Source organism: Falco biarmicus, chromosome 13, assembly GCF_023638135.1.
Source record: "Falco biarmicus isolate bFalBia1 chromosome 13, bFalBia1.pri, whole genome shotgun sequence".
In the NCBI taxonomy this organism is placed as follows: Eukaryota; Metazoa; Chordata; class Aves; order Falconiformes; family Falconidae; genus Falco; species Falco biarmicus.
In genome coordinates, this window is record NC_079300.1 from 13,326,369 (window position 1) to 13,344,487 (window position 18,119).

At 50.3% G+C, this 18,119-nt stretch overlaps 1 protein-coding gene across 3 annotated transcripts in view; it reads right to left on the reverse strand.

The window, feature by feature from the left end:
- Window positions 1-1,401: 1,401 nt before the first annotated feature.
- Window positions 1,402-18,119, reverse strand: part of P3H2 (prolyl 3-hydroxylase 2) — a 75,110-nt gene continuing 58,392 nt past the window's right edge. For 2 of the 3 annotated variants that reach the window (XM_056358731.1, XM_056358734.1), the window contains exons 3-15: window positions 17,765-17,954; window positions 14,867-14,998; window positions 13,563-13,705; window positions 12,002-12,091; window positions 11,478-11,518; window positions 10,906-11,000; window positions 7,937-8,064; window positions 7,267-7,362; window positions 7,029-7,179; window positions 6,388-6,505; window positions 5,840-5,915; window positions 4,766-4,906; window positions 1,402-3,694 (exon numbers count right to left, since the gene is read on the reverse strand). In XM_056358731.1, the coding sequence (XP_056214706.1) occupies window positions 3,602-3,694; window positions 4,766-4,906; window positions 5,840-5,915; window positions 6,388-6,505; window positions 7,029-7,179; window positions 7,267-7,362; window positions 7,937-8,064; window positions 10,906-11,000; window positions 11,478-11,518; window positions 12,002-12,091; window positions 13,563-13,705; window positions 14,867-14,998; window positions 17,765-17,954 (1,494 nt within the window). In that variant the 3' untranslated portion in view covers window positions 1,402-3,601. Of the gene's footprint in view, window positions 3,695-4,765; window positions 4,907-5,839; window positions 5,916-6,387; window positions 6,506-6,637; window positions 6,732-7,028; window positions 7,180-7,266; window positions 7,363-7,936; window positions 8,065-10,905; window positions 11,001-11,477; window positions 11,519-12,001; window positions 12,092-13,562; window positions 13,706-14,866; window positions 14,999-17,764; window positions 17,955-18,119 lie in introns of those variants that run through there. The other variant, XM_056358732.1, reaches the window with a different exon arrangement.

Consider the following 18,119-nt stretch of genomic DNA (forward strand, 5'->3'; position numbering starts at 1 on the left):
AGTAGGCTTTTTTCTTGTTGACTGTCATAAATCAATCCTGCTAATTCCACCCTACATATACTATTAGTATTAGGAGGGGCACAGCAGAGGTAACGTGGAACTAAGACATGTTTCAAGCATCTTTGTCTCCAAACTGCTGCTATTGCTGGTGATAGAACTGGGGTGCGTGTAACAAATGGCCAATGCCTAAGTAGGTTGTGACTCCCTCAGTGGCCAAGCCTTGGCTACAGGAGCTCAGCACTGGCCTGGGAGCCATGAAGCTTGCACTGAAATGCACATCAGCTTTATTCTCAGTGGTGTGACTTCAGGCACTGCCTCCTTGGGGAGCTGCTGAGTGTCAGGGCTTTGGGAAGCAGCAATTATCACACTGGCAGGGCAAGAAGGAATAACCAACGTGAGCTAACATAGCAGGAAGCAAAAATATCAGTGCACCAGGCTGTCCCTCGGGCATATTTGACCAAGGGATTTGTATGTTTAGTATAGTTGTTAGCTTTCTTTTTCCAGAGATACAGATGCCCTGCGGGCAGTCTGGATGTGACCCTGACAGCTCTGGCAGATACCCAGGCCCCTACATCAAATCTGAGAATTAAAATTCATTTCTCAGAGGCCAGGCCACCCTGGTAGCAGCCCATCCCACTCAATACAAGAGAGACCCAAAAGCATACGTTGTATTTTGCTGCATGTACCAAAGAACTCTGTAACTTGCTCCTGTGAGGCTACAGCGTGCCAATAAACTTGGCAACCACCACTGCTGCTGCAGCAGAACTACAAATCCACTTCTGAGCTACACTTTACCAGAACAGAGAGCTGGAAAAACAAACAAACAGGAAAAGTGCCTTTGACTCACTGCATTCCTGTTTCCTGGCTTCAATGCAAGCAGGTCTCAGTAAGCAGAGCAGCATGGGGAGCAGCGTGGCCCAGGCAGCCCAGAGTCTTTCCCCTTCTTGGGGATTTAGGTGTCATGTTTGCAACCGAGTCCTGAAATGCTGCATCCTTCTGAGGCTGCTCCACCATCCTCTACCAAAGCTGGTTGCTTCACCAGAAGCCAGCCAGCACCCTGCTTCACTCCCCAGACTGCTGCACACCCCAGCAGCACACAGGGGCTGTGACACCCTCCTCCTGCTCTCCAAATTGCCTGAAGCTTGCCAATGGTACGTAAGTTATTAGGCGGCTGGATACAGAGCAAAGGAGATGGACAGGCAGCCAAATGCGCACAGAGAGGTTTGCTTAGTCCTGTCCACATCAGTTCTCTTGACACTCATCCAGCACGGGGCATCTGTGTGTGCCCTAGGGCCTGGGGCAGGAAACCCCAAAGGGAGAGGCACCATCGTGAGACAAACTGCGTATCCCCCAGTCTCCCCTTCTAATATTTGGCTTAAAAAAGACAAAGACAGGCCAAGATGTTGTGTTTAGTTTATTCCGCCTGGATTTAGACACAGCTCTGGCTAACCACCTCAGCAGCAAACAAGCCATGACTGGTGCCAGCCCCTCGCCTCCCCCCAGGAGGACCAGCCAGGGGGATCCCTGCAGCCCCGGGAGGGCAGGGGCTGCACTGAGCTGCTTGGAGGGGGCAGCTCTGCAGGATGCGCTCAGGCAGACATGGCTGTCAGGGAATAGCAGCACAAACTTGCACCGAAGGTACAGCACACAGGAGTCAAGCCTTGGATGAAATAGCATGGTGCAGGCAGGGGGTCAGCATAACTGGTGTTTCAGGTCTCCAGCTGCCTTCCTCTTCTTTCCCCCAGCTTTTCCTCTAGCTGCTTTTAAAAGGGGGTTTAAGCATTTACAGAAGAAGCATTTAAGCAGGGAAGGGTGTCTGAAGGCAGAGACCTGTGGGAAGTTCTTTGGGGAGACAACACAACAAATCTTTTCAGCGGTCTATGAGGAAGGGAAATAGACAACCTCAAAGAAACGCACCACTCTGGTGGCTCAGAAACACGCAGAGCTTTCTCCCCTGCAGATTCGACATTGGAGGAGGTGCAGCAAATAACTCTTCCATCACTTTCTAGGTGGTAATGGTGCCTGCTTCCCGGTCTGTGCATTTTGTTTTCTAGATGTGTTGAGCTCCCCTCTATCTTGCCCAGGACCAGTTTTTGAGGAGGTCTCTACAGAAGGGCCATCCTTGTCTACGGCCTCTGCATGGGAAGAAGGTGCTTCAGAGCCTGGAAGGTTTGGATAGGCACAAGCTGCATGAACAAAGAGAAAAGACAATTCCCTATTGCAGATTTTAAGTGCTGGGAATGCCAAAGCTGGCAGAGGAGCGGAAAAGGACTGAGAAAGTGCCAATGCTGCAGGGTGCTGAGCAAAGATGCTCAGGGATGCAAACTCCAGCCAAGATCCCTGCAGTGCTTCCCAGAGAGAAATTCAACAGTGAAGATTGCTGCAACTGGCCTTTTAGGAACTTCTTTCTAGCAGCAAGGAGCAGTTGTTGGGTCAAAATAAGAGCTGTCCCTATGTCTGGGGCATGGGCAATTCCGTGACTTAGTGCTTGTTCTGACTGAGATAGTGGCTGCTCTGATCCCATGCACAGGACTTGATTTAATGATGGGACAGAGATGATTTACTAGCTTAGCAGCAGTTACTGGCATAGTAAATCTCTTGTGATGTGACATGTACTTTCACTGCAACACCCTCAAACTGGGTCAGAAATACCCTGAGCAAATAGATGCCACCACACCATGAACATCTGCTGCTTCTGCACTGCCAGACTGGAGGACACAGCCAGGACATCCCGAGTACAAAGCCGCACCATGATCATCCAACACCGTAACACTGTAACTTCCCTAAGTCTTTCAGCTCTTTTCCAACATGGACCAGGAAGTGATGATATTTTAACTTTGGAATTTACCAGCAGCAGCACTGGGCTGGAAGCTCAAAGGGTGCAAGTGTGAAACAGTTTATTTCGTGCATCCCAGGGTATTAGCCAGAGAAGGGACTGAACATGCGTGACAGACCCTGTTTCACCAGCGTCAGCTGCAAATCAAACCCCTTCATGCCTGTGCACAGCTCGTGCCCCTGCCCAGCAGGTGATTTCTGGAAGCTCTACTCAGAATTAATGCCCAGACTCCAGCTTTGCATGGCTACACAGAGACATGCATTTTGCTAGGGCTTGGGGTTTCCTTCGCTTTTTTCCCTAAAAAGCATTATTTCAAAGGGTGAAGGATGCCAAGATGGAAAGGCCAGCCACAACTGACTCATGCTCATTTCCCCCACGGCAGCACTGCCCCAGTCTTCAGCCTAGCACTTAGCAGGGGCAGCAAGACTGGGCTGTTAGCACACCTGAGACATTTCTCTAGCAGAAGCTAAAGAAAGAAAAAAAAAAAAGGTCCTGCAAGGGGGTATAGTGAGCCGGAATGAGTCCTGAGAAGTGCTAGAGAAGAACAGGGAATGCTGCTGGTGGCAGAGTCAGCCCCAGCAGGAGATGCTGGCACAGGATAAGGGGTCCCAGCAAGAGCTGTGCTAAACACAGAAGAGGCACTCCTGAAATCCACAACCATATTAACCTGTTAATTTATACAGCGTCTCTGTACAAAAATAGAAGGGTTCTAATAAGATTAACAATATTAAATAAATATATAATAGAAAAAGTCTTTGGCCTAGTTCATAGCTCATCCTTTGGGTTGATATTCATTTCACTGGGTCCTAGATGCTCCTGGTCCAGCATGGCGATCACTTCATCTGCTTGGATTCGCTCCTGCAAAAGGGGAAGGTAAGAAACTGTAACGGCAGAGCTTCAGTGCCTGCTCCCAGCTTATTCAGCGTGGCTCAGCCTGCTGGGAGGGCTCACAGCAAGCAGCTCATCCAAGGGCCAGCAGTATAGCTCAGAGGACGGGGGACAGCCTGGGCCCTGACGTGGCAGTTTGCTGGGCAGAATTAATTAAATCACTTTGTACCTCAGTTCTCTCCTCCCTCCAGGGGCTGCAGTAGTTGGGGCAGAGCTGAGGTACTGCAATTCCCTTATCACAGCTCGCTAGCAGCCACAGCCACAGCACACCCCCCTCCTGTCCCGTCCAATTGATGTCGATTTCCAGCTCCCTGGGCAGGGCGGATCTCCTACCATGCACCAAGCATGGAAGAATTTCAGCTAGTGCCAAAAAGCAGGGAGGCAGTAAAGTGCATGTCTGAAAAGAAGCTTCTTCCAAAAACCTCACAACGCACCTGTATCGCAAGGCAAAGGCATGAGGGTTTTTCTCTCTCCCTACACCTAGTTGTGCTTGGTCTTTTATCTTTTATTCTAATAGACCAGGTTTGCTATCAAAGGGAGACAGGGGCTGGCACAGCACGCTTTCAAAACAGAATCTGGAGGTTCTCTGGTAAAAGGCACTACAGCGCAGATCTTGCAAGGCATCCGGGCGCCCAGACCCATGGACTTCAGGCTACCAAACCACCTAGGAGGACCTAGCAGCTGCTGCACATCGCTCCGGCCTCCGAGCTGTGGATGGCTGCGGAGAACTTCCCTGTTCATCAGGTTATTGCCACTAGGTGTCAGAAATGGCCAGCCCAGCCCTGCAGAGCTTCCCACACCCCACTCCGCACACAGCCCTGCACCCCCGGCGTGCTCAAAAAGAAGGCTGGCAGGGAAAACCAGTCAGCCCTGGGGCCACCAGTTCAGGTCCCTATGGTGCAGTGGATGAGAAGGCTGCTGCAGGGCGTGCAGTGGGGGGAAAACAGATCTGCTGGGACAGGAGGCTGAAGATGGTCCTGGTTCCTCTGGGATGCTGGATACCCCTTCTAGATCCCCGCATATCATAATGGATGGACTTACCAGCTCTCTGTACAGTGGGTCCAAGGTGAACCAGAGAGCCACAGCACACCGCTGGCCTTTGGTAACTGCCTTCACCCCGTGGGGGTTCTCACCTCCTGACGAGAAGCTGATCATTCGCCCACACTTGGGCTTGATGGAGGCCTGTGGGAAAACAGGCAACACCAGGGTGGCAAGGAGCAGCATGGCTGCACGCACTGGCCTTGTCTGGGCTTGCCGTGGTCCAGGGCCTGAGACCTTACTGGGCATCTCTGCATCACCCCAGTGAGCTGCTCTGGAGGACATGCAGAGCTCTGGGCATGGCTGCAAAAATGTGCGGGGTAAATAGGGAGGTGTGAGGCTTGGTCCTGCTGTGCAGGTGTCACACACAAAGGAGATGGTGGCACGCAGTTCTTGCAAAGCCTGCAGGTGACCAGCTATGGCAAAAGAGAGCCACGGATAACTCCAGGAAGGTTCAGGCTAACCCTGGCCTGGGCTGTGAAATGCCCTTCTTCTCTCTGCTGAGTTCACAAGAGGTATCCTGCAGGACCTCAGCAGCAGAAGTACCAACCAAATCAGCCCTCAGGCACTTAGGTAGACACAGTCTACCCTCCAGCATCTACCGGACTTCAGAGCCCCAGCATGGCGCCCAGACCCTCTGTCCAGTCATGGAGGGGGTGCCCGGCTTCCCTAATGACCCCACACAGAGCTGGGGGCTCGTGCCTGTGCCCCATCCATCTCAGGGACTGATGTCCACTGCTGTGAGCCACTCTGGAGCAAGAGACCTGGGCCAGGCACTGCCTATGTATGGAGGCATCGCTTCATGTTCGGCCACGAGATGGGGTGGGAGCTCAGCAGTCCTCCAGGCAGGGACAACCATCAGCCCTCCCTCAGCCTGTGCAGGGGTGGTGCAAAGCCCTGATCTGCAGGCTTCCAGCTCTGCACAGCCTCTGGGAGTGGAAGAGGTCTGTGCACCTCTGACAGCAAGTTTTTGTATGGGCTGTTTGCACGGTAGGAGCCACAGGCTGCCTGGGGGACCCCAGAGCCCCTGAGCACGGGCTGCCAACGAACAACATTTGGTCCACAGCACTGACTTACCGTCACAGTTTTGGCATCCATCTCAGTGAAAATGAACTCGCCTCCTTCGAAATCTGCATTCATATACAGGAGGGCACTAGGGGAGGAAGCACAAGACCGTCGTTGAGGGGAGCAGCAGGGAGGGCTCACGGCTGACCCGACCCCCAGGACAGATCCCACATCGCTCCACCAAGATGTGGGTGGGGGATGCCAGAGCGGGAGAGGACCCACTGCAGGGCTGGTCGGGGCTACCCAAGGTACACCCATTTCAGAGCCACAGCTGAGCACCAACAGTTCTCGCCTAGGGAACAATTCTCAAAATGTCCCCTGGGTCCTACCAGCTCTCACCCTCCTGTTCTGCACCAAAAACACCTGACAGAGACACAGTGCTGTGGGCCACAGCTGGGATCTCCTGACCCTGAAATATCCCAGAGGCATTAGAGTTAAAACTCTGCCTTGAAGCTTAGCCACGATGCTTGTTGCCAGCAGAAACTACCTGCTGGATCTCCAGGGGGTCCCTGGGTGCCCTTGGGAGCAGCTCCCCCTTTGTTTCCTTCCTTCCTTCCTACCTGTAATCCCGAAAGGTGTAGGCAGGAGGCTCCTTCCAGCACTCATTGGCCTCAGGGTCCAAGAGGCAGTTGTCAGCATGGATGGGGTGGCTCAGGTCATTCCTCCTCTCCTGCTGGCCTAGGCAGGACCATGTGGAGGAAGGGGGAAGGAGAAGGGGTGGATGAGATGGAAATGCCATGGTGTGTGGGGTTCTTCCCAGGGTGGCAGCCTGCCCCGACCCCACTCCAGGCGATGTTCACAGGTGAGAGGAGGAAAGGCAAGGCTGGGGAGAAAAGGCAACATCTGAGGACTCAGATCTGCACAGCTCTCCCTGTTCCTTACTGCAGGGAAGCGAGATGGAGAGCTGGGAGTGGGATGGAAAGGAGAAGGGACAGTGAGAAGAGGCAAGAGAGAGAAGAAAAGAGGAAGTTGGAGACATAAAAAACAAGAGACATCCCAGAAATCAGCTTCTTTGGGACAGCAGTGCCCACCCTTTGCTGCTTTAGGGATGGTGACTTTCCCCAGCTCTTGGCCACCAGTCTAAGCGTCAGGCAAAACCAACCTACTCTCAGGCTTGGGTCCCCCAGTTGTAAACCCACCGTGGGGGGTTGGACCCCTCCTGTCCTCCCAGCCCTGCCCCGGTGGTCCCCTGAGCCCTCACCAGACAGAGCGGTGCGGCACACCAAGTGGGTGTAGGAGAAGTAGAGCGTGGAGTTCAGCATGAAGTAGGACTCAACGATCCTGCGAGCCTTCTCGCTGATATCATAGAAGAGCCGGGCACTCTTCAGCGGGACGCGGCCCTCATAGCCATACTGGGCAAGGAGAAGGCGCGAGAGAGGTCAGTGCCGCACACCGGCTGGGAGGGAGGGCATGGGAGAGGAGGAGGAAGGAGATGGTACCTTGAGGGCTTTGAGGACAGTGGCTCCTTCAAATCTCTCATTCGGGGTGTGAGGGGAGGTTTTTCCCCTGTAACCGTCTCCAGCCAGCATGATCCCCTGAAGGACACAAACCCACGTTAGGAGTGGACTGGTTCCCCAGGAGAGGGGGAGCGGCAATAGAAGCACCTGCCACCCTCTTCCCCAAATCCCCCAGGTGCTGCAGCTGTCCAGGAACACAGTCCATTCTGAAATGCTGGAAAACAGCCAGCGACCTCCCAGCCGGGGATGTTCAGACACCCACAATCCCTCCCAGGCTCAGTTAACCATGAATGAGAAGGCTTAACCAGGCTTGTGGATGAGCATCCTTTGGGGTTGTTTATAACACGGGGCAAGGAGCTATATAGATACAACAAGGGCAAAGAGCACAGGCTCTGTCTTGCAGCGTGTTTCCAAGAATAGCCCAAGATAGAGCAGCAGCTCCTGTGCTGCAGTTATGGATGTGTTAGGAAGCATCCGACTGCTCTCCATGGGCATCCTGGCATCAGTTGCAAGACTCAAGAGCGAGGTATGAACCCAGAGCCTCCCCAGGGGTTGATCACACATTCAGCTCTAACAAGCCAGATGCTGGGGAAAGCATCAGATACTCAGCCCAGGTGGCAGTCACATCCACGCAGGGGCATTGCCTACTCACACTGGCCACTCTGTGAAGCTCTCGGCACTGCTCCTCCGAGATGACATTATCCAGTAGTACTCGCTGGGTGCCATTCAGCTGCTGTGAGTTGTAGACAAACTTCACGTCGCTGTAAAGAAGCGGACCCCCTGATGGAAAGAGACACAAAACAACCCTGCCGAACATGCCCTGGCCTCGTTGACATCTTGTACCGTGGCTGAGGGCCAGCTGAAGTCACCCGGGTGTGTTGCCAGGGAAAGAGCTTCACAGCAGAGAGCCGAGTTTAGCTTCACATCAGCAACAAAAGAAAGAGAAACAATGGAAACACAGAGATTAAATCCATTTGCTGCAAGAGCATCAGCATTTTCCACCTTCTCATTAGCTGCCTTGCAAACGCAGTGATCACAGCCTGAAAATGCCAAAACCTGACGAGACACGATGAGAGACACGGACACTGGCTAACTTGGCTCTCCTGCCCAGCAGCCAACATCAATGGAAACCATAAGTTTCCATTGCATTTGAGCTGTGCAGATCTTGCCAGCTTGGCATGGAAAGCTGCTCTCTGCAATTGTCATCAGTGGGTTTTTTGTCTTACACACACAGAAAAACTAATGCAGTGCCGAGCTTGCAGCAAGTATCGCTTGTTCTCCACCAAGAAGTGGGGCTGCGAGTGGGTGAGCTGGGGGACCCTGAGGACAATCCTCCTCTGCAGAGGCAGAGGAGCTGCCATGGTCATCCCTGCCATCCCTTTCTCCCTGCCTCCAAGCTGCCTCCCCCTGCCCACCAGAAGCTCGGTTGCATTTTGGACGTCCCAGGTAGCATCCCTGGGATGGGAGTACAACTGTGGCTGGGCTCCCGCCTGATACAGGGCGACTGAGCTTTGCCACACGCTGAGTGAACAGACAAGAAGAGAGAGATTAGCTCTTTACAAGAAATTTGGATCCATCCCCATCAAATTTGCCTGATCAGAAAAACGTGGCAAGGCCACTAAATCACCATCCTCTGAAGCCTCTTCCCCTCATCTGCTCGAAGAGAGAGAACACAAGAAATAGCAACAATAAAAACCTAAACCAGATGTTTCTCCAGGAGGAGGGCGAAATGCATCTAAATTGTGGGGAAAATTATCTGTTGTCACAGAGCCACAATAAAACAGAGGAAACAGAGCCACAGAGCTCCTCTCACCATGTGGCACAAGGAAACTTCTCTGTTAAACTGTTTTTATAATTACTATTTTTCCTGTCTGTTGAGGCATACTGTGTGGTTTTGGAAGGTCTCCCTGGCCTATGGAGGACATGTAACCCTGAGGGCAGAGCCCCACCACTAGCCCACAACTTTATTGCTGAAGTTAGGATTCTTGGAACCGGAAAAGATGGGACATTCCTCATCCTCACTTTGCTGTTCTTGTTGCTCCATAATAGCATTTATTATAAATGCAGCTGGATCAGAAACAGGACTCTGAATTCCAGACCCCTGGCACTCTCCAACTCAGGGCTGAGTTTTCCCCCTCGGATGTTGCTCTCCCCCAGCCGTAAGCATGCGAGAGATGAACCTGGAAGGCATCACTCACCACTTCCCCAGTTCCTTCTGTTCCTCCCAGGGAACCAGCGGGGGCTGCCCTGTGCTGTGAACACTGAACCCTTGTACCACACTGGTGCGCACTCCTGGCTGCCTTCCTTGCCCCCACCGCCTCTAAGCACCAGCAAAGAGAGAGACCCGTTCCCCTGTGTGTGCTCTGTGAAAAACACCCCAAGAAACTGGGGATCTTTTTGGGCTTTTGGGAGTGAAGGAAATGGCAGAAAGAAGGAAGGGGGAAGGAGAAAAGTACAAAAGAGAAGTACAAAATTAAAAAGGGGTTTTCGTTTTCTCTTTTGGCCTTTTCTTTTTCCAAGTGAAAAGAGAGAAAGAAAAAAAGACAAAAGAGAAAGGAAGCTGCTGGATGGACAAAAATTCCATTTTCTTTTTGAATGGTTTCAGTTTTCTTTGTAAACTGGAAACATTCTGCAACTAAACCAGAACAAAGGCAGAGAGAGAAGAAAAAACAGAGAAAGACACACTCTGAAATTATTTGGTTACAGAAGGCAAACAGGCCAACACATATAAATCAACCAGCGCTTGGCTTAAGCAAGCTCTACAGCATCTTTCTGCGGTATTCACCTATTTTATGTATGGCTAGGGAAGGGATAACAATACTCTGAACATAACGCTAAGCAGCTGGGGACAACTTGGGCCATGGAAAGCTGTGAAATTCCCCAAAAAGTGCAACCATCCATTGCATTACGGGGAGGTTTAATTGCCTGCTGCTGTGGAGCTGGCCCACTAGAGACACAAGATGCCTCCTGGCTTGAGATGCCATTGTTTTGCAGTGAGGAGAATGCTTTGGTATTTGGCTACAATACAGTTTTTCAAAATTGTTATGGGGGAAATCTTGTCTGTAGTAGAAAATGTTATGGTATCTTCTTTGGTTGCTGAAAATGTGCTGAAATTAGTTGAAATATCTGCCGACAGGCCCTAAAACCAAGTGATTTGATATAAACCAAAACATGAAATAACTAGCCAGTCTGCAAACAGAAATGTTTTTTAATATGGTGCTATCCAGCACATTTAGCAAAGCCAAACCAAAGTTCCCAAACCCTAATGCCTCCAGCATCTATCCTTCAGCAGCCTAGACAACAGGGAACATTTAAATCTTAAAAGTACTTGGGGAAAAGACTACTGGTTGCTGGTGCTACCTTCCCCATGGTGAGCAGGACCCAGCTCCACATCTCATGGCTCTCTAATGAGCAGCTCAGCAGGTGGGAAAAGCAAGCCCAAGAGCAGAGCAGTGCCCAGAAATGCTGTGACAGCATTGACAATTTCTCTGTCTCTTAAACAAAACTTCAACCTCTTCAGACAGGATTGGCCCTCATTACTCAGCAGCCGGCCTTTGCAGTCTGTAGCCTCTAGTGACAGAAGAAAACCTGATTTTCTTGAAACATCTTCATCAGACTTACCCTCCTTCAACTCTCGATCTGGCTTTGGCATGGGTTTCTTTGCCAGGGACAGCCGTGGCCCATCCTCTGGTTCACTGCTAATACTTGATGGGACACTGAGGAGCAAGAGAGAAGAGGAACATCACGACTTAGCCACAGGTCTCCAGTTCTGGGAACAGTCTGTTTTGCACTCTTCAGAAACCAATACATGGGAAAAATGGGCAAACTGGTACTTTGTGCAAATATCACAACCATACAAGTAGCAGCCCCCACCCTGTCCTGTGGCAAACTGAGTTTTTCTGGAAATGGGAACAACAGTTTCACCAGCAACACACAGACACCAACAAACTGGAACAGCACCACTTGCCTTATCGACCAAGTTCCCTCTAGAACCTTTCTAGTTTTGAGGCACTCAGCTAAAATAAGGTGCTTGTGGGAATGTTTGTAATGGTAAGGGGCAAAGGGCCCTAATTCCACCATGATGGTGTGCTGGCATGGATGGGCAGCACCCTGTAAGTGGCAGGCTGGTACCCCATCATGGGCACATCCCCTTCACCCCACTGTGGTTTCACCTGAGGTGGGTGGTGGCTCACCTGTGCTCATCCTGGCGGGCGCCGTACCTGTTCCAGTAGTTCTGTGGGAAAAGAGAGTGGTCATGCTTCTTAATTTAATGCTCCTGCTGAAACCAGGAAACTACCCGCTCTGCCTTGCACCCAGGGACATCAGGCAGCCTCTCTAGTATGGAACCATCCCACACAACTTTGGGCAATTGCCTGGAGTCATCAAACTGAAAACGTAACCCCAACCCAAATGGCATTATATGGTGAGTACAGAGGGAGTCTGGCTTGCCCAGCCTTCTCTGTCCCACCCCACCACCACAGCAGTGGCTGAGACACAGCCAGACACCACGGCAGGAGAGAGGGACTAGGCTGCGCCTGCACCTCCTTCACCCTGGGAACAGCTGCCTTCCTTGCTCTGCCACTTTCCCATAGGGAACAAACCAGACAAAGACCCAGGTCCTGAGTCACCGACACAGGACTCGCTTTATAGGAATGGGAAGGGGGGAGCTGGTCCTGCAGCTCCTAAAGGTCCTTGCCATAGCAGACCCAGGCATTACCGGCTCTGTGTAGGTGTATCCCAGGCCGGCTGCAGCCACCTGCAAGAGGTGAGACTCCAGCTTATGGCGCCGCAGCAGCGTTTTTGCTTCCTGAAAAGAAGAGGAAAAGGGGAACAGTTGCACATCTATCTTGCACGTGACACAGGCAACACACCTCTGCTTCAAGAGGGGTTTGCTTTTCCTGCAACACCACAGATCCTGTGGGGCAAGAGATCCTTGGATCATGCCTTAGACCAACCCTGGACACAGGGCTGAGCCACTCACCATGTTACAGAAGGGGAGGTGTTCAGCAACCATTCAGGAAGCCTGAATACCCAAAATACATGTCCACAGCTGGCAGAAAGTGCTGAGCACCTTGGAAAGCATCTAGATACCTGGGCAAGAGGCTGGCCAGAGAAGGCCCAGCTCCAGAACAGGAGGCAGGTCCAGGCTGGCAGAGCAGGGACCCTGGCTGGGCTGTGTCTTGGTGCCCCATCCGCAGCGCAAAGCCCACAGCCTGGTGGTGGGTGGGCTGCAGCATCGCAGCCTGTGACACTCAGGGCACTCCGACAGGGACCACAAAGCACAGCAAGCTGGAAATCATCCATCAGAGGGCCTTTTTTTTTAAGAATTTGTAAACAAAACACTGGGGGGGGTTCTTTTAGAAAATTACTTTGCAAAGCAAAAATTATTTTCTTTTTAATGGAAAACTTCAAAACACTGGAAACAATGAAATGTTTTTGTCAACTTCAGGTTTTTTCCTAGACTCACTTTGCAAGGAGAAACGATAATTGTTCTTGTTTTCTTTTTCATCACTTCCCTTCTCGTTTTTAGACTTTTATCAAATTCACCTTGATATTCCTGGAAATCAAGGAATTCCAAAGTGGAGGAAAATCCATTTCCTGCCTACCCTCTGCTTATGGTGCCAGGGGAATGAGCCTCAGCAGGGCTATGATGGGATGGGAGGAACTTCTCCTCTTCTGCATCGTGAGAAAGGCAGCCCCAGGGCCACAGATAAAGGCTGCCTGGACCAGAGAGGAAGCCTGTCCTGCTGGGTGACTGAACACATACCGTTTGGTTGTTTGACCCCAGCCTAACCCTGTGATAGCAAAGTTACCCCCCGCAGAACAGGCTGAGCACTGAACTCTCAAGCTCAGTGACTTGAGAGTAACACTGACATCCCAGCCTCCCCCTGGGAAAGAGATATTTCTCAGCCCTTTCTTAATGGAGGTTGCCCTCTGCTCAGTGCTTGATTGCACTCCTCCTCCACATCCCCTTTGCGGCACTGAATGAGAGGAGGGTTTGTGCTGTTGAGGCACTCGGTCATTGCCCTCCCTGCCCTTGCTTGGGCTTTGCTAAGCTGAAGACTCCACTGAAAGAAGCAGCTGCCCTCCAGCTTCCCCCCTACACCAGTGACTCTGGACTTGCACCCTGACAATTTGCATCGCCAGTTAGTCCAGCATCTCCGCATCTGTTTTCAGAGTGGTCCTACTGTGGGAAAGCTGCCAAGCTGCTTTTATTTCCAGCTGATGCTTTTGTTAAAGCCTCCCGCCAAGGGCTCTTAGATGACACTCACTCTCACCTTTCTGGGTTTGATGGTGTGTGGATCCACTGTACCTTCCAAGAGGCCCTCATAATAACCTGCATTCTCCAAGACATCTTCATCGTCTGGGTGGAAGAGGAGGTAGGTCTTGGCATTCTCCAGGGCTTTTACGTAGTCACCAACTGGGAGGCAACACAACAGTTGTCAGGGGGGCAGAGGAGGCACAGCCCCACCAGCAGAGCTGGGGGCTCACACAGAGCACGGCAGGGCAGAGTCAGGGAGGGCAGCCCGCAGAGGGGGAGGGCACAGCCTGAGCTCTCCATCGGCTGGAGGGTGAGCCCAGCACTTTACAAGGCTCTTTTGATACAACTTTGTCTTAACTACTCCATTTCATTGACAGGGAAACTGAGGCACATAGACACAACTTCTCTACAGTCATGCACAGGTTGGATAGTATCCAAACTGGATCCCGCTGGATGGGCAGGATGTGGATGCTGTCCGGCAGCAAACCGCCTCTCTTCTGTGCAGCGTCTCTCAGGGCTCGGGGGGGGGGTTACCCACCACATTAAACCTCTAATCGGGCCGAGGAATAAAAAAAGCCTGTACACCACACACAAAATGCTGCTGACTCCTCAAGCTTTCTTCCCATTGCATCGACAAATGAAGAAGCTTTATGTTCCAGTACCAATTTTGACCCTCACACATTCTGCCCTTTTCAGGAAAGAGCTCTTAGCACAAGCCTGAGATAGCAGAATTCTGTCTCAGTTTTCTTTTCTGCCACAGAACATAGTAAAATACCATACAGGACCACACAACGGGCAGTATTTTCTATCACTGCCAACTCCTGATATTTTGCAATGCTGCCGACTCCTGCAACTTTACTGAGAATCTTAAAATTAGGAAAAATTGGCATCTTGGGGTAAGCTTGGCCTGACTTGTATATCTGTTATATATTAACTTAGAAAATGTATTAATTGGTTTCAGAAAATGTGAAACATATAAATCCCCAGACCTTTAATATCAAAAGGCAAATGAAAGGACCCTAAAAAAGCATGATTTATTTAAAGAAGAATAATGTTTAAGCTAAAAGTTGGGGTTTTAAAACCTGACTGATGATATAAAACTTTCACAAAAATACGTAAATTGCATTTCAGTCAAGCTAACTTTTGAAGAGACAATTTCCAACGCTCCTTGCTTCCTGGCCCTTTCAGACCACACCACTGCATCACTGTAGCGCAGACAACATGGGGATATATCCTGATTTCCACATGAAACAATTCAAACTTGTACAAAATGTAGCAAAACTCAGCAAGCACTACTAGGAACAGAAAAATAGCCTTTACCTCTGTAATAGGCAAACTGCAAGTAGTCATAATGGAGGGGAAGGAAATTTTCGATGGGCGAGATACGGCCTGAACGCGTGGCGAGCTCTCGGACACAGTCATGTTTGCAGGCCAGGACTTGCATGTAGTGGTCTGTCAAGAAAAGAGAGAGATGTTCTGAACTGAGAAGGATGGTGACGGTGCTGAGACGGGGACAGACAAAGGTTAAACCTCCCCAACTGAGAGACATGCAACTCATGCTGCTCTGGTCCAGCAGGTGACTGTGCATCTAGAGGAAGAGCTCAGACTCCTTCCCAAAGTCAACAGAGAGCTGCTGTCATGCTTTTACCCCCTTGAGAAACGCCTTTCTCCTTCTGTCATCTGTAGAGGGAGCCTGAGCATCTCTTTTAGGTGCCGGGAGCTGCTGCTTCTGCCCAGGAAAGCTGGATGGGTGCAGGGACGTGCAGGTGGCAGGTAGCTCTTCAACCCCAAGCGCAAAACCGAAGGCAAAGACACCCACACTGCAAGCGGAGATGCGAAGACAAGGGTGGCCACGTGTGCTGCCACATGAAAGCCATCTCCACACCCCCTTCCTTCAGCTCATCTTTAATCCTCTCCTTTCTGCAGCAAGAAAGCTCCCGAGGGCATGTGGAGGTCTAGGTAAGAGGGGTGGTTGCAGCTTCTCAAGCCTGGCAGAGCAAGGCACCAGCACAATGAGTCTGAAAGGTCTGAGGTGCAAATATTGGCAGCACAATCCCCGTGTCTGCTGCTTCTCAAAGATGAGGTATTTCCCAGGGAAATGCAAGCACATGGTAAACTTCTGCCATTAGCAAGGTTTCTTAATTGGTGGGAGTCCACAATATAAGCGTTGTATCAGCTGTACAATTTTGAAGCCAACACTGACATCTGATTCCAGTTTGGAGCCTTTGCTGCAATGCGCTTACAAATCTCCTTTGCTTGCTCTGTCTCTGTACACCATTAAAAATCTTAAGAAACAAACACAGGCTTGAAAAAAAACAACCATATGCTCAGCTACCAAAGCATTTCTCAGAGCTGCCAAAAAAACAGCCTGAGGAATTTGCAATGAAAGCAAGTGGAAACTCAAAACAGTCCCCGTTTGCTCTGGGCAGGTAGTCCGAGTAGTTATCTGATTTACCATACACATCCAGGGTATTACATTAAGCAAAGCAAGAAGGAAAAGGACATAAAAAATGTTGTAATTTAAACCTATTTAAGCATCCTAGACCTGGAATAATCCATCACTGAGAAGCACTGCTTTTCCTTGGTACTGTCAAGGTGCCTTCAGAAACAGGCTACATAGACTGGAATCAGTTCACTGAAATGCATCTGTCCCTGGGGTGGAGAGGTGAGAGCGAGAGTGTTTCAACCTCCTGCAGCAGCACAGCTGACCAGTCAGCTTGGGATTGAAATGAGAAATGCATTTTGAAGAAACTTAAACTCTCTTTTCTTGGTGTTTCCTGCTGAAACATCTGGGGCTGAGTGCCCTGGACCCAGGGGTAAACTCTGGATTATGCTGTCCTGTACGGAACCACGTAGTTCCCTATAGCAATGCAGTAGCACTACTTATCTTATTTCTCTCTGTGTGCCTTCACTTCCCTGAATGGCTCTGGGTTTGGAGTTGTTGTTCCCAGGCATATCTGACCTAGCCAAGTCACAGCACTTTGCTGAGACCATCCGGCTTGGTCTCGCTCCCAAGTGACCACACCATGACCACATCTGTGCTCCATATGGCTCAGCGCAGAAATATCTTCTCTGCTCACCGGAGCTACACTCGATTTGAACAGCACGGAAACAATTTAACAGAGACCAAAACCTGTTTGACGAGCAGCAAGCAGCTTTCAGTGAGAAGGAAGGTAGGTTTTCTTTGCCACTGAAGGCTGCTCTCTTGGAGGGTTTGTTATGGTCCTTGGTCTCCTGGTCACAGCTTTAACAGCAGGCTTGATCAGCTGACAGCTACGCTAGTACTAGTTCAGCCCTTACAACACTTCTCAAATTTTTTGCATGGGTAAATAAACCCAACAAAGGCAGTTTCCCATCCGGTATGTTGGTGGTTTCTCATCTTGGTTGTTTCAATTAGATTTCCCGTCTCGACACAAACAGAATTATGCAAAACCAAAAAACAATCTGCATCTAAGTATTTTCCACACAAGAAGCGAAACTCCAGAGCCTGATGTGACTCCAAGACCATGAGAAGATAAATAAGATTTCTGTCACCAAACAAACCTTAATTTATTGCTCTTCTTTCCCTTACGACTAATTAAATGTAATCTCATTTCTACCGAGAATGAACTGTTTTAATCCCCTCTGGCTCAGAGCCACACATGCAAATCTGAAGATTACATAGCAACGTTCAATTCTCTCCAGAGATCTCAGTCAAGATCATAATTAGATGGGCCTCCACTAATGACAAATCCATCCCTTTTTTCCATACACTATCTATATTCTGAGCCTTTTTGGCAACTTTCCTGGACATCTGGAGCATGGCCAAGAGGACTCTGCTGCTCTCTTCATATACACTGGCAAACAGAGAAAATACAGAGGCCAGCAACGTCTAGATCCCAGTGAGATATGTGAGACCGTGTACACGGGGAAACTGAGGCAGTTTATGTTAAAGCACCTATACTTCCAGCTCTTAGAGGAAAGCTGCAAATGCTCCACACATCTGAAAATGCAATTCTTCTAGCCCAACTTCTGTTCAAGACCAAAACGAGATGTTCTGGTTCCCTGCCCTCTGGATTTGCATTTTCTTGCCTTTCAAGTGCCTCTTGCAGCATTACTCACCAGCTGCAGTGATGGAAAGGAAGATGCTTCACCAAATCCAGTCAAAGGCCCAAACTTAATAATTAAAATCATCGCAGGGCCAAGGGAGAGAACTCTAAAGGCACAAGATGATCTCACCTGCAATAGCTTCATAGAGGCCAGCCTTATATTCCAGGTACTCGTGCTCCTCAAATCTCTGAGGTCCCTCGCACATGATCTGGCAGTCTTCATCCTCGGAGTAGTACCCTTTCAGTGCACGCTCCAAGAACTCAATGGCCAGCTCGTATTCCTCTTTGTCGTAGTGCTTTACTCCAGCACTGTAGTCCTCCTGCAAAGTAGGTAGGCAGAAGAGAAGACTGTGAGTGGGCTACACCGCTTGGATCACAGCATCCTGCCCTTGCCAATTACAGGTGCTTCTCAAAAGAAGGTACAAGCAGGCAGGGACACAATGATCTCCCCAGGTACCTACCAGATGTAAGCAGTGTGTACCAAA